The 22,404-nt window shown below is 36.3% G+C and overlaps 2 protein-coding genes across 2 annotated transcripts; both read right to left on the bottom strand.

The window, feature by feature from the left end:
- Window positions 1-11,726: 11,726 nt before the first annotated feature.
- LOC124642379 (UDP-glucosyltransferase 2-like) lies at window positions 11,727-15,371 on the bottom strand. The gene is made up of 4 exons (XM_047180777.1): window positions 14,528-15,371; window positions 13,519-13,741; window positions 12,948-13,167; window positions 11,727-12,191 (listed from the first exon to the last, which is right to left on the bottom strand). Exons 1-4 carry the CDS (start codon window positions 15,335-15,337, stop codon window positions 11,906-11,908), a joined length of 1,539 nt encoding a protein of 512 aa, XP_047036733.1. The 5' UTR covers window positions 15,338-15,371; the 3' UTR covers window positions 11,727-11,905.
- Window positions 15,372-17,406: 2,035 nt separating this feature from the next.
- Window positions 17,407-20,343, bottom strand: LOC124642380 (UDP-glycosyltransferase UGT5-like). Its single transcript, XM_047180779.1, has 4 exons — window positions 19,519-20,343; window positions 19,064-19,286; window positions 17,964-18,183; window positions 17,407-17,683 (listed from the first exon to the last, which is right to left on the bottom strand). Exons 1-4 carry the CDS (start codon window positions 20,341-20,343, stop codon window positions 17,407-17,409), a joined length of 1,545 nt encoding a protein of 514 aa, XP_047036735.1.
- Window positions 20,344-22,404: the final 2,061 nt, after the last annotated feature.

The following is a 22,404-nucleotide window of genomic DNA, read 5'->3' as shown; positions in this document are numbered from 1 at the left end:
GGCCACCACGACTTTTTTCCTCCGTAGCACCTTCTAATACCTTTCAGCGGTATTTGTCACTTTACCTTGTAAATTTAATTATAACTTTAGTATAGTGCAGTAAGGAGTACTTGAGCCCTTTTACCTCCTATAAACTTTTATACAGACTCCGTCTGTGTGCAGTTGGAATAATGCACTTCCCGTGTTCTCTCTCAAGCGTGTTCCTTTTACGTCTTATAAAACGATCGTTGTATCTTTTCTATGGTTCAGTGAGGTTTATTTATTGTTTTTTTTAGTTGGGATTGGATTTAAAAATAAATTATTTTGCAGTCAATTTAGTTACCTATCTGAGAAAACTATTTCTGTCACCCGGGTAAGGTAAGCTGTACCTGTTATAAATCTGTTGAGCCGATTGTGCGTGAATAATTGATAAACACTCTCACAAATCTTTGCTTTTTAGTACATTATTGTGCCAATGGCATCTACGGTCAGTTAAGTAGAACTTAAGATACAAGACACATCAAATTATATTGTCAACTATAGCCGTTTTCCCACTTTTCCACCCGCTTTTAAATTGGTTGAGTTTTTTCGGAGACTTTAGGGCACCAACACACAAAAAGTATGTATTGTTTCTTCTTTATTATATTGGTATAGGAGACTAATGTCATATCACATATGTGATCAGCTCAGAATATTTTTCCAAAAACCTGTTTTGAAATTGTTCAAAACCATTTCAGCCGCACCCCTCGTTAATAAGTCTATTTTAATTAGAAAACAAGTAATATAATATGATCCCAAACTCAAGTTATACCGATTTCTAATTTCCGAAACGGTAGTTACTTATCTAGGGGTCGGAGATAAATACGGTACAATTATTATTATATCTCCCGTAAATATTTTTAAACAAAATTTATAATTATTATATTGTCTGTGGGCTTTGGTAATTTGAATATCGTAAAGATTTACAGCCAGTTTCTTCATCAAAAGTTAAAGCCAAAGTAAAAGTCAAAGTAATGTCTAAAGTAAAAGTAACGGTCAAATTCAATTTTTCTATTAGTTTTGCTGTCACTTTAGCCTTGAAAAAACGTATTTGACCGTTACTTTTACTTTAGACATTACTTTAACTTTAACTTTTGATGAAGAAACTGGCCGTTAGACGTAATAACAGATACATTGTACAAATCAGTTTATAACTACATATAAAAATATCTTCGGTTAAAAATGAAAATCTTGCTTTGTAAAAGCTTATTAAAATCTAACATTGCACTTGGGGCTTCGTAACTGAAGATACGTAACTTTCATATAATTTTCAATCAATCAAAGTACCTATTCTAATTAATGAAAATCTCGTTCAGTTTAATTGGTGAAGTGTGAGTCGATAACAAATAAGCAGTAGGTCTCTCCTTATTTCTTAAATATTGATAATATTTAAAACCATGGAGAAAGCATCTAGATCTGGCGAATAGTAGGCATATATTTTCCCAATTGAAATTTAAATTCCATGTAATAGGTTGTTACTTTTAACTTTTTAATCTTCATAAAACAATCTTAACTCTTTCTTACTGAGCCTGTATAAAAAACGTGACAAAACCTAATCATTTTTTAATTACTGCCACGAGGAAAATTTTTCTACGCCAACCCTTCAACTCCCACTATAATTCTGTCCCTAGATTCTTAACTTTTAACCTCGTTAAACCCATCTCCTTCTGTCATACGGAATTTTGTATCTCCTATCTCTATTACTCTTTCAACATCTGCAAAGTTCAGATCATGGAGAACAAAATGACTAGCGGAGGTGACATAACGGAAAATCGCCTAAGAAAGTAGCGCGACAATATGCGGGTGTGCGGGGGACGAGGAGCGTTACTGTTTTCGCCCTTATATGCCTTCTTTGGACCCGACTATCTTTTGTAGGTAATACCAAAAATCGTTGACAAAACCCGTTGCTGATCGTTTTGGTCATGCCCACTGTATGAATTTGACCTAGAAGAAAGCGCCCGACCTACCTACATTATGGCATCTCTGCTCGCTCATCTTTCCTTACTCCATGGTTCAGAACTAGTCCCACTTGTGCAGTTTACACGCCTGATAATGAATTAACTTTTGTTTATTTAGATGACCCTGTTGGCGCAGTGATCACCATGCCGGACTGTGGAACTTGAGGTCCTGGGTTCTATGTATTCCCGGTATGGTCGATGTTTGTGTGATCAGCATGTTTGTTGGCTGTTTGAGTGTTTCAATATGTATTTGTGAACATGTATATTATGTGGTATCTAATCAGTACATAGCTTACCATGGGGCTAGCCAACCATGTGTAAAAGGCACCTCGATATTTATTGTTTAGCTACTGTTTCCCGCGGTTTCACCCACTACCCATGGGAACTACTACCCGTACCAGGGCAAAATATATAAGGTGCTTTAATATTACCTGCCAGGTCTTGAATGGGGGGTGGTATTGCGTTTATAAATTGCAATAGTGAAGAAATTTCGTTCCCCAGAACAGTCAATTCAATTTAAGACATTAAACAAGTTAAATTAACATTAACTCTACTCTGCATAACGTGGTTCACAACACACGCTTTGTCAATGAAAACAACTGCCATCTCTTTCTATCTGTTCTGCAAGAATGGCAACGCGCAGCTCTACTGGATGGTTTTAAACTAATAAATTAAGTCAAATTAGGCGGCTGGTTGACGCTTCTCGTGACCAAAAGGCTGGCTATTACCTCGGACAAAGGATCAGCATGGCCATCCAACGAGGTAATGCTGCCAGCCTCTTGGGTACGCTCCCAGTTGACAGCGATGGGGATGAATTTTTGACGCCTTTTAGATATAGTGTATATATATATATATATTTTTTTTAGCTCCAAAAAAAAAAAAAAAAAGTCAAATTTATACGTATTTTTTTTTGTATGAAATAAAATATGACAAATAATCAATTATTTATCTTTACTATTGTAATCTATAAACGCAATACTGCCCTCCATTCGAGTCCTGGCAGGTAATATTAAAGCACCTTTTATAATAATATGTTACTCGGGAAGATTGTAGCTCTCCAACAGTGTAAGAATTTTTCAAGTTTTGAAGTCGGTTCAATAGTTTCAAAACCTTCAGGCCACAAACAGACAAACAAAAAAAATATTTCCTCCTGATCATATAATTATATAGTGTAGATTTACTATTTGTCACCGTATAATTTGATGTCTTTGATGTAAGTAAGTGACGTATACTGTGTGTCTACTTAGGGCTGATTTTTCAATCATCAGTTAACTTCTATCTGAGGAATAAATATGGCGGTTTGACATATTTTCCATACAAAAGCTGTCAAAACGTTAAAAATATTCCTCAGATAGAAGTTATCTGGCGATTGAAAAATCAGCCTAAATAGATTGTTTGCTTTGAATTAACTAGCTTGTGGAAGATTGGATTTTGTTCCTGCTTATTTGAGTTTGTAACTTTAAGTAATTAGTTTGTTCTGCTCGTATTTTGGTTATGGAAATTTAATATTGCGGCGTTATTAGTGTGATGGAAGTCGTACTCCTTAATTATGTTGACTGTTCGTGTATTATTTTTGAAATCATTATATAGTGATCATAGATTGAAATGTGATTGCAACTCTAAGATTCCTGTACTGACCATTCTTTAAGTCTAGAATTCTCAGGTTTCAAACCCAGGATGAAAAAATAGTGTTTTTTTTTCAAGATTTTGACCGAGGTAGCTTTCCCATCATGCATCCTCCAGCAATCTTTGTTTCAAGTCCAAATCAAAAACTATCAAGTGGATTCAAGAAATAACTATGACACTAAAATATGTTGGTTTGATGTAGTCCTTTGCTCCTCTGAAGTCAAATCAGGTTGAAGTTTTCATACGTATTTAGTGCCATTTTGACCATCATGAAGTGGCTAAGGTTGTCTGGCACGGATTACTCTTAGCGATCAGACTGCCCATTATATCACGTACTTTAATTAGTTCTATGATTAAAAAAAAATTTGAGTGCCTAATACCTGAAGTATAATTACCTATCTATCGAATAGTCTTATTTTATAAGAATTGTAAACTTGATTACCCTCGATCATCTATCCTTCAAGCCTTTTTCCCAACTATGTTGGGGTCGGCTTCCAGTCTAACCGGATGTAGCTGAGTACCAGTGCGTTACAAGGAGCTACTGCCCGATCTGACCCCTCAACCCAGTTACCCGGGCAACCCAATACCCCTTGGTTGGCCTTGATTACCCTCGATGACGTGAAGAATTCCTTGGTTGTTTCGTCTGTGTTACAAGACAAGGGTCTAGTAAGAAACATGGGCTAATTTGCTATTACGGCTACATCACTAAACCCTAGAGTATATAATATATCTGAAAGGTTAAAATATTCGATCATAAATCACAACCTTAATTATCTGTCTATCAAAAGAAGATCTTATCAAAATAAGTCATTATGATCAGAGCAAGTTCTCAGAAAAATAACATGGCAATATGAGTATGAAGGTTTTATATCATTTTATTTAATGGGTTCCGTACTAATGTGACAAATAACAAAAACTGTTTATTTTATTTTTTATAACAATTTTACTGGCGTGTAATATTTATTTACATAGATATTTACAATACATATTTACAATAAAAATCAAAAACTATCCTAGTAAAACAAACAACTAAAAAGCGTCAAAAAATTCGTCATCATCGCTGTCAACTGGGAGCGTGCCCAAGAGGCTGGCAGCATTACCTCGTTGGATCGCCATGCTGATTCTTTGTCCGAGGTAATAGCCAGCCTTCTGGTCACGAGAAGCGTCAACCAGCCGCCTAGAGAGATCTTTAAATAGAATGTGGGCATTCGGACCCCACGACCCGAGGGTTTCAACCCCAAACGGTTCGAAAATATAGTTTCCGACAAGGCCACTATATTTCCGCTGCTTGAGGTTCTCCGCAGCCGCAGCGGCAGCAGCAGCACAGCACGCAGAACTTGGAAGGTGTGATGGCGCAAGAGTATCGACACAGGTTGCGTCCCATACTAAAGGCCTACCCATCTTCCAAGGGAATACCGACATGCCGTCTGGTCTCTTACCGTCGTCGCGTGCCAAGCCGTTTGGTTCTAATACAGCTGGTACCCCGACGGCAACAAGAGCTCGACGTATAATGTTATTGATGTTTGCATGACCCGCAATACGGCCCGCACTACGGCTGCACGACAGGCCGTGGTGTCCGAGGCTGGTGACAGCCTCACCACAGTGGCAGCGATGAGGGGAGCAGCACGGTGCTCCTATACGTAAACAAGTAGCGAGACGGAAAGTTGTATCGTCAAACATGGTGCCAATGTTTGACGACGGTAGTGCCTGAAGCCAAAGCCCCGACTCCCATCTACCCACAGCCAGTAGGCGCGCTCGCTCAGCAGGAGTAATTGCCGTTTCTATTAAACTATTCCGGGTTACTCTGCAGAGCGGCTCATCCCACTGTCTTTGGGAAGACGTGTTGCTAGGTAAATTTTCGTTCGGGCAAGTAATTTTCCATGCATCCATAGCCTCGGCTAAATACGGCACCTCGAAATCAGCCAGTGTTGGAGTAAGAATATTCCTGGTTAATTTCTCAGTGCCGTGAACCGAGGATATGAATGCCGGTAAACTAATACTGGTAATTTTGCGGACGCCGAGACCTCCCATCCGGATGGGCAATGTGGCTTGTTGCCAGGCTCGGTCGTCCAGGGCCACATTGAGAATGGAGCTGAGGGTATGGCGGATAATTTTATCAATTGGGTCTAAAAGGTGGCTATGTTTAAAGAGATGAAAAGAACGGAGGTAATATGTAAATTTAGGACCAAAACAGCAGTGTCGAATAATTGTGATGGCCGAATGCATTGTAATTTTCTGTAGGCGTTCCGAAATATCGTTGAAATTATCAATTTTTTCCGAAATAAATGTAGAAAAAGATTCGTCTAGGATGGGAGCCCCAAGGAGGCGGAGAGACTGTTTATCTATAATTTTAATCTGTGGTGCTAATGATTGAAATTTGGATATTGTCATTTGTCTGTCAGTCGTGTCAGTAATAAATAATTCACATTTTGTACAGTTTAGTTCTAAACCAATGGAATGAAAATGTTTTAAATGAATGAAATCCTGAAATACGGTCTCTACATCGCCTCCCAGGGTCCCATCATCTAGATACCAAACGTTGAATTTGGAATTTAGCTCTCGAATGATCGGGTGAATGGCTAGGCTGAAAATTACTGGCCCGAGGGGATCACCTTGTTGGCATCCGACTGCAGATTCCAATAGGTTGTCCTTATAAAGTAATTTTGATGGGTGCCTGTAACACTGATAGAGAAAACTATAAATTTTTGGTACTTCTTTTTGTGCTTCGGCCAACAGGGTGTCCCGGTTTACGGAATTGAAAGCATTTTTGATGTCAACCTTCAGGATGACCTCTCCTTTGCCACAATTTAGGTAGGCCGACGAAGCGTGTACGGCAGCCTCGCAGCCCCCTTTGGAACCGTATCCCAACTGTAGGGGCTGAAATTTGTTCGAAAGTTCCTCACTGTAAAATTTGCAACCGATTTTGGCTGCTATACGACGATATGTTGTTCCCACGGCAATGGGACGAATACCGCCGTCCTTTTTCTTAAGGGCGCACAGATTAGCGCCATATAAGATGTCGAGGACAGCATCGTGCACACTGCCGGAGAGCATCACATTGGTTAGGGCTGTAAGCTCCTTAAGAAGCTCCGCACCGGCGTCCCCGGCGCCCGAGCTCGTTAAATCTTTAAGATGTTGCGGAGTCAGGCCGTCGAGGCCGCCGGCGGTTCCGCTTCGAAAAGAATTTACAGCCTCAACCACTTGTCGACCTGTAACTGTGAGGGTGTTTGTATCAGGAAGGGGAGGGTCGGGAAAGGAAAGACCATCAGCGGGGGCCGGATGTTTGCTCTCCAGGGCTGTAAGAGTATCCGGAGAGCATGGCGCCACAACATCACTGCTGAAGAGTATTCTGGCTGCACCTCTGATATCACCTTCGCCTAGCTTTGTTTCAATTAAATTGCTTAAACACCTTGGGGAGGTAAAACAATGTGCCGGTAATTTAGAGTCAAAATTTTGAGTCGAAATATTACAATTTCCTTTTACTTTTGATGTCAAAGATTTTTTGCTAGCTAAATTTTTTTGGATGTGGAGAATTCTGTAGGGGAAGGTGAGTAACAGTTCCCAGGCACGTGGCGAGTTCTCCCGTGCTGCGAGACGCATGCACTGCGCTAAGGATTGCGCTACTAATGGCCTCGCACCACGGGGAACCCGCTTTAAAATGGGAACAGAGTTTTTTAATTTGAAAAGCTTTTGCCAAATGGGAACATCATTGGGTACTGTGTGTGGGCCAGGTTGAGGGGTGTTGACATTTGGAGGTACTGAAAAACTTTGGGGTCTGTGTATTTTTCCAATGTGGATATTCAGACCCCGCTTACCTTTAAAGTACCGTGCCTGGGTACAGTGCGGGCATCGTTCCGGAATATCTAGCGATGCAGAAGGTTGACTAGCACTTCTCGCCGCATCGCTACTGTTCATTTCACTTACAACTAACAATACAAATATAAATACAAAAAATAAATATATACACAACACAGTCTAAACACTGAATGACAGACGTCACTGGGGTGGTACTCAGAAGCGCAGCGCCGCGCGCCACCGCCGTCACCGCAGCGCCCTGTCAGCGCAGCCTCCGGCCATGGCAACCGTTGCAGGAGAGACCGCTGCAGGGCGTCGCGTCACATCACCACGTCTCCAAATTGCTTCAATCGTAATTGAGTCGGAATTGGATCTCAGTCGAAGTAAAATTAGGAGAGTCGGGCCCTTGTTGCGTCCGAGTTAACTTCTGTGTTGCCCCAGAGTCTAGAAGAATCTTTGTTGCGTTTATTTTATTTACTCAGTTCTGCTGATATTATTTTTAGAATGTATGTAATTTTGTCAGTTTCAGAAAATCATCCTTTTTATTTAAATTTAAATTTTATTTGAAATATCATGATGACATGTCATCATTTTATAACTAGTTTTTGCATGTGGTGGCACCTTTTTGGTAGGAACTACTTCGTGGAACCGAACTGAAAGAATTTTTCGAATCGATCCAGTAGTTGCTGAGTTAAGAGCATTCTAGCAAGAAGCCAAATAAATAATATGAATATAGGGGCCAAAGGGAAGTTTAGGTAAATTTAATGGTGACTTTTACAATTTTTATACTGAAATTAGTTTATTTTGAACACTGCAAAAACTCAGTTCCTTTATTTTATGTACCGTAAATGAAATAGTCTTGAAATTATCTTAACTTGCTGAAATAAAATTTGTCCGTAGGTACTATTAGTAGGTAATCTCTTTTCTGAGAAAAAATACTTCCTCGTGTTTTTGCATTTTACTTCCTGTAGATGCAATTTATTATTTTTGTGGTTTTCCTGTGAAATAAAAATTAAATAATGGAGAACTTAAAAACATTTTTATTCCAAAATTATGATTGCATTTATTTAAAATAATTCTTCTCTTTTCTCAATCCATACCATGAAAGTTTTTTATGTTAATGTTTACATATTTCCCTTTCAAGTAAAAACTTCCGAATGGATATTGATGAAACTTTGTTACAACAAAGCTTATATATCAGAATAACTCATAAAATAGTTTTTATCCAGGTGCTAGAAGTCGTTCTATCAGAACAGAAGCCAGTAATAATTTAAAGAAAATATTAGCAGTTCTACGGAACCCTAAAAGCATAATAACGTATAATAACATGACGGCGGGGTTTATTCAAGTCATGACGCGTGGTGGCGAGCTTACGACTCGCAGCCAGATGTCACTCTGTTCTCTAACATAAAATATGTCTTATGTAGTTTATTGTACTGTGTCATTAGTTGTCTTATGTCTAGTGAGGTTTTAAACGATGGATGATTTTAATAGTAAAAAGAAAATTGTAATAGGAATTATGGAATCAGGATTTTCAACTGTCAGTGTGTAAAGATTCATGTCCAAATGTTGCTCCTTGAAGAAAATAATAATTATATTAAGTTGGACGTTAATTAAATAGATTCATGATTTCCTTCCGAATAAACTATCAGGCAACCATCGAGCCAATTAATAAGACAGTTTAGTATGTAATGTGTGATTCTTATAGCTCTTTCACGCTAAGCGAATTTTCCGCTCTTTTATTTCGCGTGCTGCAGAACTGAGCACACACACTACACATACTCCGTGTCAAAAGGCATTCAGATCATACAATGGGCGTTCTTTCATTGAGATCGTTCAGTGGGGTATGAAGTAACATCACTGCATAACCCTTCACTTCTGAGTAAAACCACAGCAACCATCTAGTATTTCAAGTAAATAATCCTCGTTAAATCTTAAGCTAATTAATAATAAATACCTTTTGTCCGTCTGTCAATAACACGTGTGTCTTCGACTCCTGAGCCTGTCAGATGAAAAGGGTTGACGTTTGTACAAAGGATTAGAACATTAATTTACTTCGCACTTCTATTGCTAGTCTGTGAAAGGTACTATTGCTTATATTTGGTATTGAATTACAAACATTGGAAAGCAAAACCTTGAAAATTATGTACTGCAGATTTCAGTATTTCATATACTGTTCTGTTGATTGGGTTACTAGAGTTTAGATTTGACATTAGCCCCTTAAAAGTAATGTCAAATTGCTACTCATATATGTAACTCTATAGGTTACGACAATCCGCCGATAGCCTAATTAATATTATCACCCTTTTTTATAAGTCCAAACAAACAACTGCTAAGAGGTGAGGCAATCATTTCTAAGATGACTTTTTATGTGGGCAATAAAATAAGGCAAAACGATGATGAGTTGAAAAAATTAGTTCCTAATCACGATTTATTTATTAAAGGTTTTTCAATTCGATGCATTATGTATACTTACTCACCAATGGCAATGTCATAAACAAGAGAGAACATTCTGGTACAAAATAATGTAACCAACAATGGAGATTGGGCAAGAATGTATAAAGTTTGGTCCAAATGTCCACCACGAACCAGACCTATATAATTAAATAGTCCATTTAATCAAGAGTAACTTTTACTAAAAAAGAAAAAAAAAACAGTGCCAAAAAAAGTTATAGCCAAAAATGTATTCTTAATTTTCGGTATTTTTTGTATGTTACCATTATAATTTTTTATTTTATTCCACTTCCATTTCCGCACTTTATCCAAAACTAAGATGAGTAAGACACATTTGCATATAAACAGCCCATATTTTTTTGCCCATTGGATGTGCTAATCACTAACCAATTGAGGCGCCAGCTGAAGTGCTTGAATATACTCAGCGGTGCCTGAATCTAAGAAAGTTCGATGTAAGTGGTGGTTTCTTCTCTCTAATAATGAATAATTCTATTTTGTCAGAAGTTACAGAAAGTACGAAAATCGAACATCACGAAAAGTAATTGAAAAAATCTAAAAAATGTTTTATTTGATTTTGCTATAACTTTTTTCTGGCATTATATATTTTTTTCTTTCATAACAAATATATATATATATTTAACGGGCTATCTAGCCACATAGGTCTCGTTCGTGGTGGACATTTTGACCGGAATCGCCCATTTTCCATTACTAAATTCATCGGTGCAGGGTCACGGCCGTCCAATGCCGCTATCAATCAACGCAATTATACGAAACAAGTTCAAAATGTCCTTCCGAAAACAATTAACAATTTCTGTAGATTATCCCTACTAATATTATAAATGCGAAAGTAACTCTGTCTGTCTGTTACGCTTTCACGTCTAAACCACTGAACTGAATTTAATGAAATTTGGTACAGAGATAGAGTTGACCTTGAGAAAGAACATAGGATAGTTTTTATCCTGGATTTTTGAAGAGTTCCCTTGGAAACGCGATATAACCGAATCCGAGGCGGGCAAAGCCAAGGGCGGAAGCTAGTTTAATTAATAAATAGACTCACAGAATTTTAATCTTGTAATTTTGCTTTCAAGTTTCTCATCATCTCTTTATTTAATTAAGTTGATTGCTCCTTTATATAATTAGGTAGATACGTTTCTTTGAAAACGGAAAAGATGAGAAGTGGAAGATTGTCGTGGTATGGGCGTGTAATGTGGAGGGAGGGTACGCATGCAACAAAGTGGGCGCTAAGTGTAAATGTAGATGGATGGAGAAGAAGACCTAAACATTGGGAACAGGGCAGGAGAAAGGATAAGGTACGTTTCTTTGAGCTCACCACAAAATGGCAGATGAAAATCTTGTTTATTTTTTATAGCTCTGAAGATTATTTTTTTGTTTGATTGGATGTGCGTTTCTGATATGAGATTGTGAATTCTTTGAAATATTATATTGGTAAAATGTATACTGATATTTTTAAGCCTAGGAGTTTGTTTATTTGATAGCTACATCGACTAATCTCAGGCATTATACTGAACCGGTTCGAAAAGTTCGTTTAGTGTTACATAACCCAATATGGATGAAGGCTGCTGTGCAGCTTTTTATCCAGGTGCGGGAAGTATTTCCCATAGGACGTGGGTGGAACTGCTGGGAGAAAGTAGTAGGTACTACATACGTATGATTTTAAACTTTACTTTTTGTATCAGTTATAAGTTTAGACATTCATGAAGCCATATGGCAATTTGATTGGGTAAAAACATTTTAGGAAATAAAGAGTACCTACTGTTGTTATTACTGTTGTTACTGTAGTATTTTTTCTGTGAAGAGGAAGATGATAAACATGCGGAATACGTATTCAAGGAAAAAATGATTAAAACAAGCTAATATACTTTGGAAAATTATAATTTACTCAAAAATATCCAATGCTTGGATTTTGTACAAAATTCACGGATGTAACAGGTAAACATAACATTATTTTCCTTAATAACATAAATTGTTTCATATAATATTATCTATAAGCAAGTATCACAATTAGGTCCTTACCAAAAGCATTTACGAGTCTTTTAATTCTTCTTAACTTTTTTACTGACTGGTTTCGAAGTAAAAGACTTCCACAAATAGTACACTATACCTAATAATACTGAGACTAAGCCTAATATGACTGAAAGTACAGTAAGAACTAGTTCTAGTTCGAGGAACTGCGTCCACGACATGTTGGCGGCGGGAGAGCGCAGATGTCGCGCGCCGCCGTGACGCAGCACGTGCTCCGTCCACCACACCGCACGCTCCAATGGTGTCATTGGCTGGTCGTACATCAGTTGTCCTAGCTTCACAATGTTTTCGCGATAGCTGAAAGATTGCAAGAATTATGGGTTAAGTTTATCGCTGTTCTGTTTTGTTAGTCAAGTGCAATAATTATAGCATCTGGATACTATTGCTGGACAAATTACGCCCTGTACTTACGCATGTACTTTATCATGAGCTTATTTGCTGTAGATATATACTTGTCCTAAGTTGCCTACTTATGACTGCAAAACTGTCACTATCCTCCTGCCCTTATCCCAAGTTCGGGTCGACGCACCATGTTTTTTTCACAGTCAAAAACAGCGCTTACTAATATTACTGCACATGCTAATCAAACGGTTGACTTAACAGAGGGCAAAATTATTTGACGAGAGTTGTAGGCATATGCTATAAACAGGTGGTACTTGAAATCTTATCATCGCCAATAGTACGATCTATTTTATCTTTCTATCGATGTGCGGTATGGTGTACATCAATTATGATTTTATCATAATTAGTGCGTAAGTACTTTAAGGACCGTCTATCAAAGTTATTGAGAATCATGAAATAATGGGTATTTCCATCAACGAAAAGGACATAATCCACTGCCCTAATTACGATATTATTTTTATCAATTACCCATATTATAAAAATAATATCAATTAACGTATTTATTAATATAAATTAACGTCTAGATTAGTAGCTATGTAATAAGTTATGTTACTGGCATTAAAGACAGATCGTACAACTCCTATTTTCCTCTTAGTTACTTCAAAAACTCTTGCAATACCGTTGTAAACAATAAACACATCATTTACTAACCTTTTATTTCCAACAACAGTCTTGATAGCATTCTTAAGTTGCTGCTCAGACAGCTCATCCAGATCAAGTTTGACGCCAATCTTATGGTGAACATACTTTTCTGTATTGTACCATTGATCAGCAACTATAGGAAGACCAACCATAGGTACTCCTGCCGATATAGCTTCGTCTGTTGATTGTAGACCTCCTTGTGTTATGAATGCTTTTACGTTTGGATGTCCTGAAAGATCACATTCCAGTTATAAATCGTCTTTAAAATTATCGAAGTTTTAAGGGTTATCAACATCATCAGCATTTTTATCGTCCCACTGCTAGGCACAGGCTTGCTTCTTTTTATTGTCCTATTATGCCTACCTTCTTTAGAATTATAAGGCACAAATATGCTGGATAAAGCTCAGAGTAACTGTATCGGTAAATAAAGTACCTAACAGATTACTATAGTTTTGTCTAACTAAATAAGTAAAGAAAAAAGTGGTCTTTTTTGGAATGAATTAAACCAGTGACTTAAACCACCTGAGATAAAACCAGTACAAATCAAGATGGCAATAAAGCAAATCCTTCTTACACTCACTTAAAAGATCAGGTTGTGGCAGCCACTTGGATATCCTAATGTTGCTAGTACGTCCAGGGAGCTCATCTTTGTCATATTTCCATAGAAAATCATAGGGAAGTTCAGAGAATACTTTTATGAACATCTGAACCCTCTCGGGCGGGAATAGTGAAGGTTGAATGTTTGTACCAAAGCTTACGTATATAACGCCGTTCTTTGAAGAGTCTAAGTAGGTTTTGAGATCCTGTAAATAATTATGAATTTAATAAAATACCATCTAAACATAAATTCAACTTTATGTCTAGAATTTCGCTATTGTTATTATAACTTCTGTGGAGAATTATGGATTGATCAATTTTGACTAACATCAATACCAGTCAACAATACCGCGGAACTTCAGACACCGTGATATTTTATCGCATATGTCAATTTTCTTTTTTTATTGTATGTTTCTAACACAATGTAAGAATGCAATATCTCCTCATCTCTTCTATTTTCAACATTTCGTTGATTACACACAGACATTTCGGCATGTTCTAAACTTTAATGTTGCAGTCTATTGTTTCTATTCATTATTGACATTGAACCTATATTTAGCAAACGTTTGTTAACCTTGAACGAATCATCTGGCGTTTGTTAGTAGTTACTTCATATTTGTTTACACTCAATCATTTATGTAATAGTGTTTTATCTGTTAAGAACTTCTGGTACATTCTGATAGCATTTGATAACGTTATGTTTATATTTTAGTATCTTTATATAAATAAAAATACTCAGTTACGATAGGACGCTTGAATTGCTTCCGTGTTAACCAATAACAACCTCATTACTATAAATACAAGGTTTTTTACAATCAGTATTTTTTATAACAAATACTACACTAGGTCACTAGGTTAAACAGCCACTTTTTGCAATACTCCATCAAAACTAAGATGGCTTTTGCACAAGCATATTATTTGACAAGCGTCAAGTCTCATATCTATTTTACATCAATAAGCAGATACTATGTTAGATTAATTATATGGCTTACCTTTGGTAATTCCTTCGGTGGCATCTGATGCAGTCCACCCATATACACAACACTTGGAGGAGCTGGACGATTTCCCTCCCACATCCGATGAGTATTCAAAAACAACATATCAACATTATCTCTCAACTCTTTCACAGTTGGAGCATTATCCCCAAAAAGTCTTTTAGCCATTTCATACTCTAAAACATCAGATTCTCTCATAACACCTTCTAAACTATAAAAATTCCACAGTTCTTCTAATTTGTTCCATTTTGTCATGTTGTACAGTTTCTGGCTAAAACTGTTTGGGTACAGCAAAGGATGCCATGCTGCTCCTATCGTCTCCACATTGAAATTCATAGGACCAAATGAAGATATTTGAATCACTGGTGCTTTGAATATGTGTGACACTATTAAAGCTGGTGCCACTGCTTCTAAGAACAGCAAGTCAAACTTTTCTTCTTTTATCAGTCTTTGCACTTCATCGACTTGCAATTGGTTTTCCACTAGCTGAACCATCATTTGGAAAGCTATCCTCGTTTGAGTGGTTGGGCTTGTAGTACCAGAAGTATACTCATAAAGCTTCCTCCAAATCCCATAAGAAATATCATGCACATCAATTTCTGTTAGATTTGCAGGTGTTCCTCCTTTCGGGAAGGCGGGATTTGGTGTGATAACCGTGACTTCATGTCCTCGCCTGGCAAGTTCTTGAGTGAGAGGTCGGAACGCTACTTGATGACTGATAGACGGTACTGGGAACATAGCCAGTATTTTCGCCGCATCATTGTATGCGATTAATAAAGTAAATATTAAAAACGATTGAGCGTACATCGTTCGATGAGTGGCTTAGATTGTTGTGATGATATTGTATATGTACTTCCTTATATATTGCTAGCGTAAACCGGTTTGATTAGCATGTGTGTGTGAATTATGATGAAATTCGTTCGTTATCTTTGAAAGTATTTTGAGATACCCGGCACATAGTAGATAGGTTTTCTGATGAAAAAGATCTTTTTAATGAAAATATCATATAATACTGATTTTGACCTGTTGAATGGTAGGGTCTTTCTATTTTTACGGCAAAATTTTTTGTTCTGCTTTGAAATATTGATATTTTATCTTTTTATTTAAAAAAAATATTTTTATTTTACAATGTTTCATTATACAGACTTATTGTTGCTAATTGAAATTATCTTCAATTATCTTCAATTTTTGACTTAAATTCAATAAATTGGTTTTAGGGTTCTCCAATTGCCGTTTTTTTTTCAATATACCCTATGTAAGCGTTTTTGCTCATTATAGAAGAATAAAAAATTGTAAGTTTATTTTAGAATGAACCCAATATAATATTTGACTTCCCATAGAAGTTTTTTGATAAAAGTGTGTAAGATTTCAAATTTCAGAAAGTCCCTGCCAACGTTTACAAAAATACTGCAGCATTTTATTTCCTTAAAATATATTTTTTATATAAAACATTATTTACTCTTCAATGTAAATGTAGGTTTATTTTTGTAACACGTAACTAATTAATTTGGTTTGAAGTACATTATGTAAATACTTAGGTATATTGTTACTGTTAGGTATCTTAAAATAATAATTTGCATGACTAGGGTATGTTAATCAGACAACTAGACTGTAGTATTTACTTAAAATATTCATGACATCTGGTACTAATTTGAAGTTAGGTAATGAATAATTTAGTTAATATTAAAACAATGATATTATCTTTGGAAGATACCTGGTACTGCTAAAAGTATTTCATAATATTACGCAATGTTGTGTAATACAAGATTCTCTTAGGAAAGTTAGGATATAATCTTGCTTTATAGATTGAGTCAAAAGCAAAGGTTTTTATTGTGCAATATAAAAACACACTACGTATTTAAAGAAGCCTACTATGTATTAATATAAATGTGTTTAAAAATTGAAGTCTATAATTGAAGTTCTACTTATAGAATTTCGTTTTCCGATCATCTCATCGTCTTGTCTCCCCCTACACAGCAGGTTCTCTGAGTGGAGAAATTATATTACTTGTTTAAACACTACTCTGCGTTTGTGGACTTTGAGCCTAAGGGTACGTTTTCAATGGTAATCGCAGCTTGTGCGATCGGCTGTTGGCATTCATAACGTACCTTAATGTGAGCAGTTGAACTTGTAGCTTATGACTTGTTCATATATTTTTGTATTTTTCTAATTAAAAAAAGAATTTTAAAAATGAAAAAAAATAAACGCATATTTGTAAAAGGCAAGTAAAACGGGGTTCAACAGGTTATCTTACATAAACCAGTTTATTTCCAAATTGATAACAACAGATGTTTCATACAGTGGTGTAATTGTTATCTTCGCAAAGTTATCAGATAAACAGTTTGTCTGTTTATCAATACTATTCATGACCAAGGTCACTTCATTGAATGCTCAGTATAATGTACTTAATGGAATTATTTGACCTATTAAGATATTCTGAGCGTCTATCAGAATGAACGTGACTTTTGATTTCAAGGGCGGAACTTTGAAAATTATAGAACTTGACAGTAATGTTTTTTGACTTACTAAAATTTTAATGAGAATAGAACAAACAACTGCTGAAGATGTTTATTTTTGTTTATATTTAACTAGCTGTTTTACCCGCGTTCACCCCTGGGTGCCCCGGGACTTCTTTCTATATCCGTATAATATTCCGTCATATCACTGTTTTTCCCATCACATATTTAATTTTCAAAATTATTTTCTTTTTTAACATGGCGACAACTATTATTATGTAGTTAAAAGTTGTAACAAACCGTGACTGTTTCAAATCACAACAATAAGAAGACCAACTTCACTTTGTATCTAAGCCGAAAATTATAACAATATTTGAAAGTAAATTAAACTCTAAGGACTAAAATCAACATGTTTATTCATCAAGCAGCCTTAAGTTTCTTTGAAGTCACATAATTTATACAAACATAATAAACAAGGCTTATGAATATGAATACTAAAATTAGGAAAGTAAAAAGAAGTGTTAGAACTACTTCAAAATCTAAATACTGCGTCCACGACATGTTGGCGGCGGGAGAGCGCAGATGTCGCGCGCCGCCGTGACGCAGCACGTGCTCCGTCCACCACACCGCACGCTCCAAGGGTGTCATTGGCTGATCATTCATCAATGTTCGAAGTTTTACTACGTTGCGACGATAACTGGTATGAAAGGAAATATATTCGATCGTCTTCGTAGACTTTAGTTTTAAGGAATCAACTTTCAAGACTTATACTACAGTCAAAGACGGTGATGATTTAAAAAGGCTGAACAAGCTGTGTGGCAAGCTGAATGAAATCAGAAGTTAAAATCACTTAACATAAAAATCTGATCTTCATCTTTGTTTTTTGTTTTCCATATTATACCACAGCTGGGCAAAGGTCCCGCCTATAACCTTACATTTATTTATCTCGAAAGTTTTTTCAATAAAATATGACATACCTTTCATCACCAATAACTGTTATGATAGCATTCCTAAGTTTATCTTCTTCCAAAGTTTCCAAGTCTACTTTGATTCCAATTTTGTGATACTCATATCTTTCTACATTGTACCATTGATCACCTAGCATTGGAATTCCAACCATTGGTACTCCTGCTGTTATAGCTTCATCTGTTGATTGTAGACCTCCTTGTGTTATGAATAGTTTTATATTTGGATGCCCTGGAATATATTTACCGTCTTTTAATTAGCAGTCGTAGTGGCTTAGTGGGTGAGGCCTTGCTTCTCAAGTACAAGTGTGATGCCATAATCATGCCAGTACCTATGCACCTATAGTATGTGTACTTTCTAACAGTATCTTGAATATCAATCAGTGACCAACGGAGAAGGAAAATATCGTTGAGGAAAATTGGATATAAAACTCTGAAATCACTTAACCAGCATGATATGATAAACGCACATTACTGCTATGTATAAGAAGAAGTCTGTGCTCTACTGTTTGACGATACAAAAGCTGACGATGATTAATCAGTACTAATCTTCAAAATCTTTGGTAAACTAAAGCGTAAACTCTCAGATATAGACAAAAGAGCATATATGTACATTAATTACCCTCTAAGATTACGTAACAGATTAATACACAAGGAAACGCAAACACAGCTACAAATTATTCAAGCTCATTATTATTTCAATCTCACTCATTCAATATTCGACGATTTAATCCACAAAATGATACCTTGTTAAATGAACATGCAAGGGAATAGTCTAATTTTCAAACAAATTAGGTTTTCGAACTAATTGAATTGATTCACGCTTCGATGGATTAATTTCAATTTATTTCTGTGTAACATCTTCCTTGTGGTAACTGACTATTTTAAACGTAAAACATTTATTGTAGTATAGTTATCTTATCATTTTGAACAGTTTTCGCGGTATGCCGTGAATTACTAAAATAGGATTAATTTACAAGGTGTAAAAGTATGTAGTTATAGAAAATAAGTGCGAAAAATTATGTTTATGAATCGAATCAACAAGAAGGGAAGGAAGTGGGAACGTATAACATCAACAAGATCAATGCTCTTAAAATAAAGAAATAACTTACGGAGAAGATCTGATTGTGGCAACCATTTTGCTATTCTAATATTCTCAGCACGTCCAGGCAATTCTTCTCCATCCCACTTCAATAATACGTCATAAGGAAGCTGAGATAAGACATTCACCATGTTCTTGACATCGCCAGCCAATAACTGATTGGTATCCACATTTGTGCCAAAACTTATATAGATGACACCATGTTTGGAGTTATCTAAGAAAGATTTGAGTTCCTGTGAAAAAAATATAGGTTATTTTACTTTAAGCCGATTTTAAAAGTTGCGTCGTTGTTTCAGAAGTCGCTTGAGAGTAGGACCTCTTAAAACTGTCCTATTTGTGGATACTAAGCAACTCAAGTCAGTATAAGAACGTAAAGGTACAGAAAATGAACTTCATCTCAGATAGTTCTGCAAGTCTTTAACTTTATAGACTAAAGACATATGTATATGTATTACTAGTACTTACCTCTGGCAATTCTTTGATAGGATTTTGGTGCATTCCACCCATATACACGACATTAGGTGGCACAGGTCGAATGCCTTCAAACACTGGATGCACATTTAGGAACAACATATCAACATTTTTATACAATTCTGATAAAGGCGGTATGTCTGCACCAACATGTCTTATAATCTCTTCAGATTCTATATCTTCATAATACTTGAACAAATGATGGAACAAATAAAATTTTAAGATTTCCTTGTTCCTCTCCCATATTGTAAGATTATTGCTCCTCTGTCGAAACACGTTGGGATACAGTATCGGATGAACAGGAGCTCCTAAAGCTGCTAAATTACCAGGCATAGCTCCAAAAGAACTTATTTGAATCACAGGAACATTGTAAATATGAGAATATAACAACGCAGGTCTTACACACGCTTCTAGAAACAGCAAATCAAACTTCTTTGTTTTATCTTTAACCAATTTTTGTACTCCATCACTATGAAATTGTTGGATAACAATGTCTAGTATAGTTGTAAAATATGTTTCTACTTGTAATTTTAAATCGTTTCGATCTCCTTCAAATACTACTTTGACTAGTTTGTCTCTCCATAGATCGTAAGATATATCATGGACATTTATTTCTGTTATATTAGGTGGTGCCTCTCCTTTTGAAAATGCAGGATCCGTAGTTATAATAGTGACTTCATGTCCTCGTTTAGCTAGTTCTTGAGTTAAGGGTCGAAAGACAACTTGGTGACTTATAGATGGTGTAGGAAACACAGCTAATATTTTTGCACCTGTAGTAGCACTCACTAATACACTCACTATTAAAGTAAATGACAACATGTTGACACTTTGAACGAAACCTTCATACTGTCTTATGACTTTGTAGAAAACATTAGATTCCTCATAATTAAGGAAATTACAATTTTTTGTAAAATGTCTTCATTGTTTTATGCAAAACCTTTTGTACGTCACGTGTATATTCAAAATTGAGAAAAGTTTTGAATATTGTCGTAGTTTTTTACTTGTTTGTATGAGATAAAATTACGCTTAAATGCTAATTTATTTTGATGTACACATAATTTGAATATTATTGAAAATACTTTTCGTGTAACGGTCATAACGGTTTATGCTGTGCAAAAACATCCTCATTATTTATGTGTTATGGTCGACATAGTACGGGCTGTCTGCGTAAAATAAAATAGTATTTATAAGTATACAATAATCAGACACATAAAAGGTAGGTGTGTAATATTCGTACTCATTATTACCGTAAATTAAAATAAATAAACAATATAAATCTTAAAAAAACGTCTATAAAATGGGCACTTTAAACTTTACTTACGGGAAATAATAAGTGTAGCCACAAAATTATTTATTGGACACATGATTAAATTTCTAATTTTATAACTAAGCAACGGGGAAATGACATAGCCTCTAAGATATTAATTCGTCTTTTTTACAACGCCAACTACTAGAAAGCTTCAATAAAAGATCATCAATTATTGTAACTTGTCCTTCTTATTTATACATTGTCATCTAATTTACTAACTCGGCCTCATTTTTCCAAAAACGAGCCAAGAAAAACGAGATCAACGCCTTTCTTGGCTCGTTTTTTTTTTGATGGTAGAATTTAATTTGGATTCATTTATTTAGCATATTGCCATTTATAACCTTCAATTAAAAACACTGTATTAAAAATTGAAGTTAGTGACGAAAACGAATCGCTGCAAAACCGACTCCACGTAGTCTTGTCTGCCCTACCCCTAGAGTGCAATTCAAAACCGCGTAGGCGCGGAGGGGCGAGGCGACCTGCGAGCTGAGGCGCAGGTAGTTTCAGCGCTCGCCGCCGCGGCTGAGGCTGGCTGGCCTAGCCAGCCAGCAAGCCGAAGCTGCGGTTTTGAGCGTGAAAACCATATGCGACGATAAGCTCGCATGGGACCGCCGGGTCCCCGCAGCGCCGGAGCCGCGACAGAAGCCATGCTTGCTGCATGTTGCATGCTTACTTCCATGCTGGGACAATTAATATGGGATGTGTTATATTTTAAACAAAAAACTCAGTCATCATCATCATCATCTCAGCCATAGGACGTCCACTGCTGAACATAGGCCTCCCCCTTAGATCTCCACAGATACCTGTTGGAGGCGACCTGCATCCAGCGTCTTCCGGCGACCTTCACGAGGTCAGTAAAAACTCAGTAGGTACGAGTTAAAAAATTAGAAGGTAAATAAATATTTTTATGATGTCATTTAATAGTATTTAAGAAGTTTACTGTTAGAATGCATGCTACAAATTTAGATGCAAAAAAATAACCATCATGCTGAGTTGTATTTAGAGTGGAAGATAACTCGTGGCTAAGATAGTATTATTTAGATGCTCGACGCTTTATTAATTGTGGCTGACTTAGTAATTTAGAAGGCAACATACATTTTTGGGGGCGAATAATGATATTAAAAAAAGCCTGTTTAATTAGCACCCTTTACTTACTAGCTGGAAAACAGAAGTCATAACGAACCAACTTCAACAGGTACTTACAGGCAATGCCACCATAGATTGCCCATTACTAGCAATCAATCCAGCCAAATGACCGCGGTCGTGGTATCATCAGTATAATTAGACGTCTAAAAGCAATTACGATGAATTAATTAGTGTGCAGTACGGGCAGGTGTATTGAATATTAGGTGACAAAATTGTACTTTCCATAAAATGATGATTAGGAGTCTTTCAAAAGGTCACTGTTTTGAGGTCTGCCTCTAAATCTTAATCATTGTTTCATCGACTCACCCGTGATTCTTTTATCATCAATTGGTCCTGATTCTCTTCAAAAATCCAAATAATTAATTGCCACAATGTAACATAATATGTACGAGCATAATTGTATGCTTGTGCATTCTTGTTTAAAA

This window comes from Helicoverpa zea, chromosome 24 (genome assembly GCF_022581195.2).
Source record: "Helicoverpa zea isolate HzStark_Cry1AcR chromosome 24, ilHelZeax1.1, whole genome shotgun sequence".
Lineage (NCBI taxonomy): Eukaryota > Metazoa > Arthropoda > Insecta > Lepidoptera > Noctuidae > Helicoverpa > Helicoverpa zea.
This window is presented reverse-complemented; position numbering and strand designations above follow the sequence as displayed.